We start from the raw sequence: 12,721 nt of genomic DNA, 5'->3' as shown, positions 1-12,721 counted from the left end.
TATATGGAAAAGATTTGAAAGAAGTTCTATGAATAATTTCCCCACGTACTACTACATTTTTAGAGAGTGACTTTCCAGTTGATGGCTAAGTATATTTCTGAAAAAGCATAACTGAGCAGCTTAAGCACTAAAAGTGTTGGCATTAAAACTGTCCTTAGATGATTGTAAAGTCCACTGAACCGGACTCCAGAAAAATATTACCTAAAACAATTAAAACATATCAATTTTTGTTCTGTTATATTCTACTCTCTTATTCTATTCTACCCTATCCCCTATTTAAATTTCAAACAACAAACATACTACTTTTTTTCTTTTCAGTGATATAAAAAGTGGTTCAGCATCCCTAATTTTATATCATATAAAATTTCCTGGCTTTTCATGTCAAAAACAATTTTTGAGGTAGACTTCTCTTGAATTATGATGTAAATATCAAAAATCCTCTAGGAAATACAGTAGGAGTCCTGTGACAAGGGATGAAAACTGAAATGAATTAAGTCAAATAAAATCAATCTCCTCCTTTCCCTCACCATCCTCTTCTTCTCTTTCTTCTTCCCTTTTTTAAAATGAGCTGATTTAACTTATCCCTCCATTCCTCCCCACTCTCCTACTAGATTAAGAACCACTTAAGAGTAAACATCATATTTTTTTCATCTCTGATCATAGTAGTACTGTAGTACTGATCATAGTCCCTGTCCCTGGCGTGTCCTAAGTTCCCAATCAATGAATTCCTGCTGATTGAATGGGTGGGTAAGTAGGTGAGCCAGTGGGTGGATAGGTAGATGGAAACACTGGCAACACATTCTTCTAATTCTCCCATCTCTCTGATCATTTCCCCTCAGCCTTTCTCTGTTTACGTCAGGATACTGGAGCTTCCCAAAACGGCAACCTCTGCCCTTCTTCTCACTCTAAGAAAACTTATTCATGGCTTTAATGATGACCTCCATGCTGGTGAGTCCCAAATTTATGTGCACATCTCTGGCCTTTACTCTGAACTCCAATTACATAAATCTGCCTGAGGGATATCTCTAACTTGGTGCTTCACTGGTGTCTCATATTCCTTATTTTCAAAATACTACTCATCATCCACTTCCAAGCTCAGCCCATATAGACTTAATGCAAATTATGGCATCACATTCCTTCTGCCCAAAATTGCAGCTATTATCCACCCCCAATTTTACAACCAACCCACCACATTGTCTTTCTTTTTATTCCCTGCCTCACTTGGCAGTCCCACCATACACCAAGACACCCATGCTGAAAACCTTAGACTTTTACTTTTCCATCACCACAACCCATCCAAGACTCTGTCAAATATCATAAACTATGTCAAATCTATCCCAGCTTAACCATCCCCATGACCCTTTGGTGCAGACCTTCAATATCATTCATGATGTGGATTAGTGCAGCAGCTTCCTAACCAGTCCCATTGTTTCTCCGCATTTACCTGTTGCACAAGGGATTGATTTTTATAAAATGCAAACTGACCAGATGATTCCCCTATTTAAAATATTTTAAAAGTTCTCCAGTACCCAGAGTGTCAATTCTAAACTCCTTAGCGTAGCACATAAAGCACTTCATGATGTGACTCATCCCTATGTCTCCACTTTCGGCTTTATACTGCGGGAATACCAAATGCATCGTACTTCTCCAAATAAGTCATGCCTTTGCACCTGCTGTTTCCATGACCTGGAATGCTCTTTCCCACCTTCTTCCCTGGTGAACTACTAATTCTCCAACAGGCTGATGATGTAGTTTTCTCTCTGCAAATCTTTTCTCATACTTTCTCTCTCCCAGACAGAGTCAGTCTCCTCTATGCTCTTTTGGGGATAGAAAGATGAAAAAGATATAGATCATGCCTTAAGAAAAGCACGATCAAGTAAGGGAGACTGACATCTGAACAAGCAATTAAAAGAACATGGTACATGCTGTTGTAGGGGCCAAGGGCGGGCTACTTGTGAACTTGTGCCTACTGCCATTACAGTTGGGGAGCAAGAAATTTCCTGTCCCCTCAAGGTCCTTCTAGCTGGCCTAAGAATCAAACTGACATGAGACAGAATAACAAGAGAAAATCAAATTTAATAGTGTATGTACGGGGAATCCATACAGACACTGGAATTCCAAAGACATGCAAAATGAAGTGTATATGTTATCTTAAACTAAGGAGAGGGGTTAGGGGTCTGAGAGCTCAAAGAGAAGACATACAATCCTCAGGAAGATTAAAGACAGTAAATGTTAGGTAAACCAATGTTTGCTGGGCCACTCAGAAACAATGGGACATACAAGGACTTTGATCAAATAGATCTTGCTAGGTTCTTCCCTGTCTATCATACCCAATTTATATCATAATGTAGTTATCTATGGTCATAGCTCTCTTCCTGGAGCAGGTCCTCTATCTAAATTCTTTTTAGGCAGGCATGGGGAATGTAAAGAGATTTTCCTGAATCTGCTGGGTTTTGATTGCTTTTTAACTGAAAACAGTCTTTATGCCAAAGTGGCCCATCTTAGGGCAGCCTGCCCTTGGCCCCTACAACAGAATGTGTATCACGTTCTTTTAATTCCTTGTTCAGATGTCATTCTCCCTTACTTGATCATGTGGTCCTTAAGGCATGGTCTATATCTTTTTCATCTTTCTATCCCCAAAGTTGAGCACACCCATGCTATAAAAACTAGAAGGGGAAAGTGAAAAAGATTGAACATTACCAGAAGGCATGCATTTATACAGCTTATGTCAGCACTCTGGGGACTACATTAAAGAGTGTTGCTTAATATAGATGCCATGTATTTTATTCAATTAATGCAAGGGAATCCCAACTTCATAAATAATAACATACTCTTAAGCGGAGCAGGCAGACTCCTGCCCATTTATTTCTTTAATTAAAGCTCTTTGCCTTAAGGCCTTTGGTGAAACTTAGCAACAACTAAATAGATCGAAATACAAACAATGTACTTTTTCTTCCGATTCACCTAAAGCATGTTAATTAACTGACCAAAATAATTGGTGAATTTCCTATTTAAAAAGAAAAAAAAAATGGTGTTCCAGTCCAAGATGGTGACATGGGAGGCTCCTGAACTCACTTCCAACTCACACCAAATCTACAGTGACACCTGGAACAATTCCCTCTGAAAGAAATTCAGAAACTAGTTGAGGGACTCCTAAATATCAGGCAAATGAGAAAAAACCTGTATGGAAACAGGCAGGAAAGGCTGGGACACTCTTGCCATAAACTCCACCCCCCTGCACAGCACCATACAATCAGGAAGGAACTTCCAGTTTCTCCCTGAGGAATGAAGGGTTTAGAGTCAACATGTGATGCCCCAGCTTTTAAGAGTCCGCTTATGGGATGGGTCCCCAAAACCCTAGCTCTGAAAGCCAAACGGGCTTGAATCCACAAAACCCATAAGACTATATAGCAAGTAAAGAAGTATTTCTTAATGCGCCCACAAAAATTGGTGGCAGTTATTCCCCCAGGGCTCAGTACAGAGACTGGAAGTCAGAAAAGCCCATTCTCCCTGCCTTTCCCAGAAAGAGACCTATTTGCATACCTTAAAAATTGTTGGCTAAGGGTCAGGCTTCTAATTTAACACATGCATAGAGGCCTACTGACTGCGAGCCTCCTAGTAGACCTGGGAGGTGGACACCATATTTGTGCTTTACCTCTGCCTCCTTCCAGGTCATTTGTGTCTTCCTGGAAGGCACTTACGCACATGCTTGGCACCCCCTTGACAACCTGGCTCTGGTGGTAAGTGAGATTAGAGTTCACTGGTTCAATGGGACTATAGCAAACAAAGAAACAGTTCTTAACTGGCTGGCTATCACCCCATGGCTCAATGCAGAGGAAGCAGACTGAAATACCCATCCCCCAGTGTTCCCTTCGAAGAGGTATATTTGCATGATTTAAAAGCTGCTACTTGAGGCTCTAGTGTTGATCAGCCATCATCTTGGCTGCTGAGATCCTCCCCTTTGGGACACTAACAAATCTTACGTAGCACACCCTCAACATCTAGAGGCCACTAAGAACAAAGAAAATGGCATAGACAACCACAAAGGGTTTGAAAAACACTCAACGGCTAGGGCTGGCTGAACAATAAAGGTACAGAGAACAAACTGATCATTGCCAGGAAGGAAATGGGTGACGATGCTCAAAAGGTGTAAACTTCCAGATATAAGATAAATAAATTCTGGAGATATAATGTGCAGGATGGTGACTACAGTTAAAACAATATTGTATATTTGAAAGTTGCTAAGTGGTGAATCATGATGCTGTACATCTTAAACTAACAAAATGTTCTATGCCAATTACATCTCAATAAAACTAGAGGAAAAAAAACTTTTTTAAATTGATACCAAACCTGTATTGACATGTGCTTCCTGCAGTAAGACCCAGCCTAAGGAGACAATACTATCTTCAAGACTGAAAGAGAAGACCTGGAAAGATTTGGTTGCTAAAACTTCCCTGGGGCACCTGGGCGGCTCAGTCAGTTAAGTGTCCGACTTCAGCTCATGTCATGATCTCGCGGTCCATGAATTCGAGCACCATGTCGGGCTCTGTGCTGACAGCTCAGAGCCTGGAGCCTCTTCGGATTCTGTGTCTCCCTCTCTCTCTGTCCCTCCCCCACTCACACTCTGTCTTTCTCTGTCTCTCAAAAATGAATAAATGTTAAAAAATTTTTTTTAATAAAATAAATAAAATAAAATAAAATAAAATAAAATAAAATAAAATTTCTCTTATGTTTAACCTGAGTAGAGCTCCATGATTATTCTAAGTAGAATGAGAAGGATGCCAATGCAGGAATGGGGGCCACTGGGATGGTTACTACCTCTCCATTCCTTGTTAAAGCAGTGTGCCCACCGACATACTACATCAGAAGACATGTAAGTAAAATTCATTATTGCAGTACAGAGTTCACTTTTAAAAACTTGCAATTCTCTCAAAATCAGATCATCTTGGACCCTCTTGCTGAATTGTGTGGGAACTGAAAGAATCCATCATTCATTTGCCACAGAATTGGGGCAATTACATGGCTAATCTAATCACCCTGACTATGTTCGGCTCTGGTCCTGGTCACCATTGCCAAGCTGTTGACATGGTGATAGAGCTGCATCATTAATTGAGATGGCCTGGCCTGAAATTAAATTGTAAGGCTCTAGTGTGAAATGAAGAACAAAGGATACAGGCTCGGAAGGGAACATTTCCTGAGCAACCATGGCCTGTATTAAAGCCTAGGATCCTCCATTGCTAAATCATTCGTTAGTTAATTCCTTCTAAGTCTTCCTTTCTTCGTCTATAAAATGGGAGTAAATGTAAACTCACAAAATTTCTAATAAAATAATTGGTTGTAAGGAACTTATAAGCCATGAAGTGGTGTGTGTGTGTGTGTGTGTGTGTGTGTGTGTATACACACAAGTATGCGTATAAATAACTGTAAGAAAATATGCCAAAAGATTAAAAGAGGTTATCTCAAGATTGAAGGGTTATAAGTAGGATTTACAGATAAAATAAAAGATACCTAGTTAAATCTCAACTTAAGATAAACAGCGAATAGCATTTTAAAATATCCCAGGCAAGGGGCGCATGGGTGGCTCAGTCGGTTAAGCGGCTGACTTTGGCTCAGGTCATGATCTCGCGGTTTGTGAGCTTGAGCCCTTGTCAGGCTCTGTGCTGACAGCCTGGAGCCTGCTTCAGATTCTGTGTCTCCTTCTCTATGCCCCTCCCCAGCTCACACTCTGTCTCTGTCTCTCTCTCTCACACACACAAATAAATAAAAATTAAAAAAAAAAATTTAAACTGCTTTAGTTAGAAAGAAGGATACCAATGATAAAATGATATACTTGCCCTTCTTAAATTAGAAGCTTGCTTACTCAACTATAGTCCCTGGACCAGGAGCATTAGCCTTATCCCAGATCTACTAAATCTGAATCCACATTTTCACAAGATTCCCAACAGATTCTTATGAAAAGCTCTGATGTAGACAGACTGCAACTAAAAGCTAAGGTTTCAAAATAGCTGAACCCTTTAAAAGAAAGAAAAAACAAAACAAAACATCTCAACAAGAATGGAAGGAAAATCTGAAAAGGAATTTAGAGATCTGCCTGATCGTAGGAACATTCGTAGGAAAGAGGAAAAGCCTCCCAGTGACAAGAGCTCCAGGTCCTTTGTCCTGTCCATCCACCACGGGCTGCACAGTCACTAAATGCCCCCAGGAGGTATCCGTCTTGGGAATTACCATAAGAATGGCACTCCTGGAATTGTACAACATAGCAACCTCCTACCCACCTCTACCCTGGGGACTTCATATGGATTCATGGAACTCACGGAGGCCTGGAAAACCAATTAGGATAGATGAATAAAAAAGTAAGGGATAATATTATTTCACTTTTATGTGGAATTTAAGAAACAAAACAGATGAACATATGGAGGGGTGGGGGGAAGAGAGAGGGAAATAAACCATAAGAGACTCTTAAAGATAGAGAACAAACTGAGGGTTGACAGAGGGAGGTGGGTGGGAGATGGGCTAGGATGGGTGACGGAAACTAAGGAGGCACTAGATTGTGATGAGCACTGGGTATTATATGTAAGTGATGAATCACTGAATTCTACTCCTGAAACCAACACTGCACTGTATGTTAAGTAACTAGAATTTAAATAAAAATTTGAAAAGAAAAAAAAAAAGTAAAGTATAGTTTTTTGATGTTTGAAAGTTTTGGAGGAATTGAGTTTTTATTATTTTATTTGTGCAAGGGAGCTGATGGGTATTTCCTGGGTTTTTTTAATGAACTAGAATCTGTCAATGCTGACAGAATCAGTTAAATAGGTGAAATGAACTCTGGATAACATTACTGAAATCCTTCTTTGAGTTAATACTAAGTACTAAATGTTAATACTAAATGTTAATATTCAACAAACATGCACAGTTTGGGTTGACTACTGAAAATGCCTCCACATTGTCTTTCACAATTAGTAACAGACGGTCTTTTGTACCAGCAATTCTAGCCACATTTTGCAAACACAGAGGCTATATGGAAAAAAAAAAAAAGCATTAACGTCAAAGCTCCATCTTCTAAAGTACCCAAGTTCATTTTTGAGCATGAGCCAAAATCACAGGACAAACACATGTAGGTGGCCGTCCCCAGCTCACCAAAGTATTTCTGCTTTGGAACGCACATCAGCCCAACTCTTTCTCCCCCTCTCTTATCCCGCTGTGGGCTTCACAGCACAGACCACTACCCAAGTACCTGACGTGGGTTTTGTTGCTACTGTTGTTATTCATTTCATTATTACCTGTTTCTCTCACTAGAATATAAATTCCACAACAGTAGGGATTTTGTCGGACTCATTCTTGAGTGTACCTCCAGTGCCCAGACAATGCCCAGACAATGCCTGCCACCCAGGGCCCACTCAATAGAAATCCGTAAAAGGAATGAATAAAAACAGACTGCCCTTGAGCTACTCATCAACAAGGTTCTCTTTGGTCACTGTTTGTTAATTTTGTATTTTTTCGTCCTTCAATCATAGTCTTGGATGTTAGTCAAATATCTCAAGTAGTTTTGTTTCATCTTCCACAAGATAATTCCTGGGTTTGTCATGTAGCTCTGAGTAGAAACTTTCATGATAACTTCTGACACCACTTCAGACTCTAAGTAAATTGCTTCTTCCTATAATGCATCTGCTTCTCGCTTTCATTAGCTGCAGTAATATTCTAATCACTCTGTACTGCAGTCTCAGAGAGAGGAAGAGGGAGAGTTCCAGAAAATAGTTGTTTTTCTCTTCTTTATAGAAAGGCACTTGAGATCAAAAGTGCTGCAAAATAAACTCTCAATGGTACAGCCACAAAAAAACTCCAACCCTTTGAAATGTTCTGCACAGAAGCAAGGGCATTTCTGGGAATGTGCGAGAAGGAGAGCCCAGTGCAATCTCATAGGGCTCTCAAGCCTGACTTCATAGACAACACTTCGGCAGAATCGACAATGGAACAGACTGGGAGGAGGCAAAAAGGTTTCCAAAGATATGAGATGAGTGACAGGAAACACATCAGTCAACACACTTAATACTCAGATAGGGTTGGAAACAATTGGTGGTTGCACTCAAGTTTCCCAATGGGATCTTGGGCAACTCAATTAACCTTTTTCTGCCACATTCCCATCACTTATAAATTGAGTACAACAATCTACCTAGCAGAGATTGTGCAAGGATTTGGTAATAAATGTGAGTAGATAGCTATATGTGTGATACCTAATAATATTATGTTAACTAGCATAAAATCAGGGGGTACAAGGGACTATAGAGGTCAATCTAGACCTTTCACATGGGGCCACAATTAAACCACTCTACAAGGATTAGACTCTAATCCTTTTAAAAAAGGTGTCTGTATAAAGGGATTCCCAGAAAACTCCCCTTTGTCAAGGATGCTTCCTTAAATCCTGCAGCATTTTACTATGCTGTGCTTTTGCCTCTTCAGCAACCATAACACGGTAGCCCCCAGGTTTAGGGCATAGATACTGGAGTCAGGCTGACTTAGAATCCACTGGACTCTCCTCTATGCTGGCTACATGACTTTGAACAAGCTATAGCCTTAACTTCTGGAAGCCTCCATTTCTTCTCCTCTAATACAGTTGTCCCCCTGACCCCATAAGGCACCACAGCTATGTGAACAACAAGTAAGGCACTTCACTTAGCGTGTGGTTCATGGTGTGTACCAAATCAACAGTAGCATTATATTCTGGCTGAATAACCCTGGTCACTCCAATATTTATTTACGACTTAACTTTACAAATGTTAATTTTTGTTTCTCTTTTCTGATCCCTCTTCAAATTCCCTATTTTTCACTTTTAATATAGTGTCCAAAATTATAGGAAGAGGCTAACTATGCTGAGTAGCCTGGGAAGATTTCTTCTTTATTTCTCCCAGGATCAGAGGGGAAGGCTGTATGGTGTGTGCCTTGGGAAGGCACTGGGACTCTTAGTGATAAAGATTCCTGTATTTCAGAAGTGGTTGTGGAAACAGAACCATGAGAGTTTAAAGGACCACAGAGAGTTTAGGCAATGCATACGTGAGTAGGAATCAGTGTATTTAGAGAGTAAAGACCCTTCCCCTAATTTCTGGGCACTGTGTAACTTCCCTGAAGCCTGGTGCATCCCAGGGAGCAGGGGATTACCTCTATAATGTTCTTGAGTACCTGAGTATTTGGACTGAGATTTATTACAGTTGAGCATGGGGCTTTACAATTTGCCAAGAACTTTCACACTCCTAACCTCCTTTGATCTTGGCAAAAAGTCTGTGAAAGATAGTTATCTCTATTCTAATGCTGTGAATGCAAAGTGTCAGAGAGCTTAATTGTCTGGCCTGGGGTCTCTGTATTCCAAATCTACATACTTCCTACCATTCCATAGGACTCACTGTGTTAAAATCTTTTAACTTAACCTTGAAATCCATCATTTCCATGTGAGAGTACCTTCCAATGTAAAATTGGATATTGTAGGATACAAAATTGAATCTGCAGCATGCTTAACAGTTATGTGGTAAAAATAAAAACTCAAACTTATGCACAGGAAAACACTTGGCTATATTACAGCAAAATGGTGAAAGTAATTACCCATGTGGTAGATGGTGGTAGATGGTGGGCAGGTTATCTTTCTACATTCAAAGTTTCCTTTAATGAACATACATTATGCTCACAATGAAAAATATAAGTATTGATTTTTTCAAGTAGCTTGAGAGTCAAATATACCCAACAGCAAGGCAACTTTGTGTAAGAGCAGAGAGGGGCCTCCCCTACCTCCCCCCAAAATTACACATCTCTCCCCTTCATCTGCTCAACCACTCATAGATGATCCAGCTATTGAGTCAAATTATTCAAGATGGCATCAATTCTCTGTAGATGCTATGCTAAGGAATGGCGGGAGTCACTTCTAAATTTTGACAGAAGTCCAGATTTTGCCCTGAAGGGGCCAATTCATATTCAGAGTAGCAAATTGGAAGAAATAATAAATGGAATTCTACCATGAGCACTGGGCCTTTCTTAGCTACTCATACCGTCTCTGAAATAATTCCTGTCTGGAACTTCTTAGAATGTAACTTTAGGGACAGTGGGGTAAATGGAACCAGCTTTTTAAGATCATCTATTATTCACCAAGGGAAGGAGAACATGAGTGGGGTCTCCTTTGCATGTCGGTCTTCTCCATCCACAAGTATCCTGGAACAGTTCTTATGTGAAAACAAAGGGCTTCTGGCTTTGGTCCCACCTCCCAGGATCTCTCCAGAGCAAAGGCCAGAAGCTACCTAACATTTCCTCAAATCATGCTTCCTCACCTTCACAAAGTCCAGTGTTCTCCAAGTAAAACTGGGCTCTACATTGGGACAGGCACACGCCAGAGGTGATGTTCGCCCCAGACAGCTGCTCAACTTGCAGTCCTTCATCAGGCTTCTTACACTGGGCACAGTGAGAGGGCTCTGGACCCACACAAGTGAGGCAAGAGGAATGACAGGCTGCCATTAAGAATAAAATGCAGAAAACAATCCAAGGGTCACATATATGCTGCAACCAAGGGGAGTCCCTAATTAAATCTAAACTACTTAGAAGAGTTCACCTGATACATCTTATCAGAAAATTACCTTCTAGTGTTCTATACACAGCACAGAGTGATAATATTCATGAGAGGCACAGTGAGGGTAATGTTAACTGGTCACATCTCTCGGGTTTGCAAAGGCTGTCAAGCTAGAGTATGAAAAAAACAGCAAACTGGACAATATTGGCTTGGTTCTCCAGATACACATTCACTGAATGATGTTTTAATATCACGGACTCAGTTTTTATTGAAGATTTTAACAGGCACCCACACAAAGGCCATTGCTGTATTTTTTGCAAAAATGGTTGTTACGTTATTGTCTACCGTGTCATCCATCACCCACCGTACAGGTGTCCAGGCAACAGATTTTTCTTAGAACTTATGTGAGGAAAGGCTGCTTTTCTAGACCAGGAAGAGTCAGTCCCCTTTGGAGGAGCAACAAGAATTTGACAATCCATCATAGTTTCTTATTTTCCTCGGCTACAGGTTGAAATCAGAGCCAGATAGAGTACTGGAACTATTTCATGCCCACATTTTTTTTTTTCAACGTTTTTTATTTATTATTTTTGGGACAGAGAGAGACAGAGCATGAACGGGGGAGGGGCAGAGAGAGAGGGAGACACAGAATCGGAAACAGGCTCCAGGCTCCGAGCCATCAGCCCAGAGCCTGACGCGGGGCTCGAACTCACAGACCGCGAGATCGTGACCTGGCTGAAGTCGGACGCTTAACCGACTGCGCCACCCAGGCGCCCCATTTCATGCCCACATTTTGATATAATCAACTCTTTACAAGGGCTCTTTAATATACTAAACTTTGATACAATTAATTCTAGAAGAGTTCTTTAAAAGATTTTCTAAATTTTCTTTTGCAGAATATTTATTATAGTTACCCTATTTTAAATACGTTTTTTTGGGTAACTATTCTGAAACTCTTTTCCAAGCTGCCCTACCATATAAGCAAACATATATTAATTTCACTTAATTAAAGTGTTTGCTCCCAGTGTTATAGTTTCAAAAGGCAATGACCCCGCCCTCCCAATGAGCCCAAAGCCTTTTTGGCTAACAGCTATTAAAGAGTTTCCATTTCACTCAGCCAGAGGCATTGCTACTAACTCAGTTTGCTCGGCTATATCATTAACAAAAAAAAATTCTTCAGGGAAAAACAAACTGAAGGCAAAAAAATTAAAACAACAACAACAACAACAACAAAAAACCCAAAACATTAGCAATTCTAAGAGAACAGGAAGAAGGAGGAAGAGTTTGGTTTCATCTTAACGTACAGTAAGGGAAATGACAGTCTTCTCAAGGATGGCCTGAAAAATCATGAACTTTTGGGTGTCATCACAAATATTCCCATGTGAGTTTTTCAGAGTATCCCTTGGCAATGAAAAAAAAAAAGCATATAACGTATGCATAGCCATGTAAGATACACTATAGGGAAAAATGCACTGAAAAGTAACTTAAATCTTTGTCCTTATGATGGGAAAGTCTCCTAAGAGTGAAAATGACACCAACAGTACCTCTGCAGACCCCGTGGTCAGGGTAGAAGCCTTCTCCACAGCTGGACAGGCAGCGGCCTTGGCGCAGAGCCTGGGGCTGGATGCAGGCTGTGCAGTGAGAGGCCGTGGGTCCGGAGCAGCTGGCACATGAATGATGACAAACTGAGGAAGAGAGCGAGAGAGAACCATGGGACCCAGGACTAAAGAGCCTCCTTCTTGCCTGGGCTCCTTATGTGGGAGGAAGCCTCTCCTGGGTCACTCTTAATCCCTTTCAGCTGTCACACCAAATCAAGGGGAGAGACGTATGAAGAGAGGGTTATATTACCAGAACTGCCCACAATGCCCCTTTATCCATCCATGTTCTATTATTTATTAGCTACCTTTTATTTAGTGTTTGTGTTAAATGTTTTATACACATTGCTGCATTTAACTTCATAGCAATTTTGAGGGTTTGCAGACGAGAAAACTGAAGTCTTGGGAAGTTAAAAAATTTACCGAAGATCACAGAGCTAATTAGCAGCAGAGCTGGGATTTAGCCCTAGGTCTATCTGAACCTAAAACCCTGAACCTGAATAGGGAAGGGTGGAAAGTTTACGCGTCTGAGTGCTAGAAGCACTGGAATTTTGGCTGACTTGTCCACTAACTCATCTATGTCCTT

General features: G+C 40.7%; 1 protein-coding gene across 1 annotated transcript in view; it reads right to left on the bottom strand.

Annotated features, from left to right (window-relative positions):
- The window catches only part of FRAS1 (Fraser extracellular matrix complex subunit 1), a 425,706-nt gene that overhangs the window by 195,302 nt on the left and 217,683 nt on the right, over positions 1 to 12,721 (bottom strand). The window contains exons 17-18 of the mRNA XM_049632097.1: positions 12,085 to 12,225; positions 10,308 to 10,484 (exon numbers count right to left, since the gene is read on the bottom strand). Of these exons, the coding sequence (XP_049488054.1) occupies positions 10,308 to 10,484; positions 12,085 to 12,225 (318 nt within the window). The remainder of the gene's footprint in view (positions 1 to 10,307; positions 10,485 to 12,084; positions 12,226 to 12,721) is intronic.

This window comes from Panthera uncia, chromosome B1 (assembly GCF_023721935.1).
Source record: "Panthera uncia isolate 11264 chromosome B1, Puncia_PCG_1.0, whole genome shotgun sequence".
Lineage (NCBI taxonomy): Eukaryota > Metazoa > Chordata > Mammalia > Carnivora > Felidae > Panthera > Panthera uncia.
Note: the sequence above shows the minus strand (reverse complement) of the source record. Positions and strands in the feature narration are given on the sequence as shown.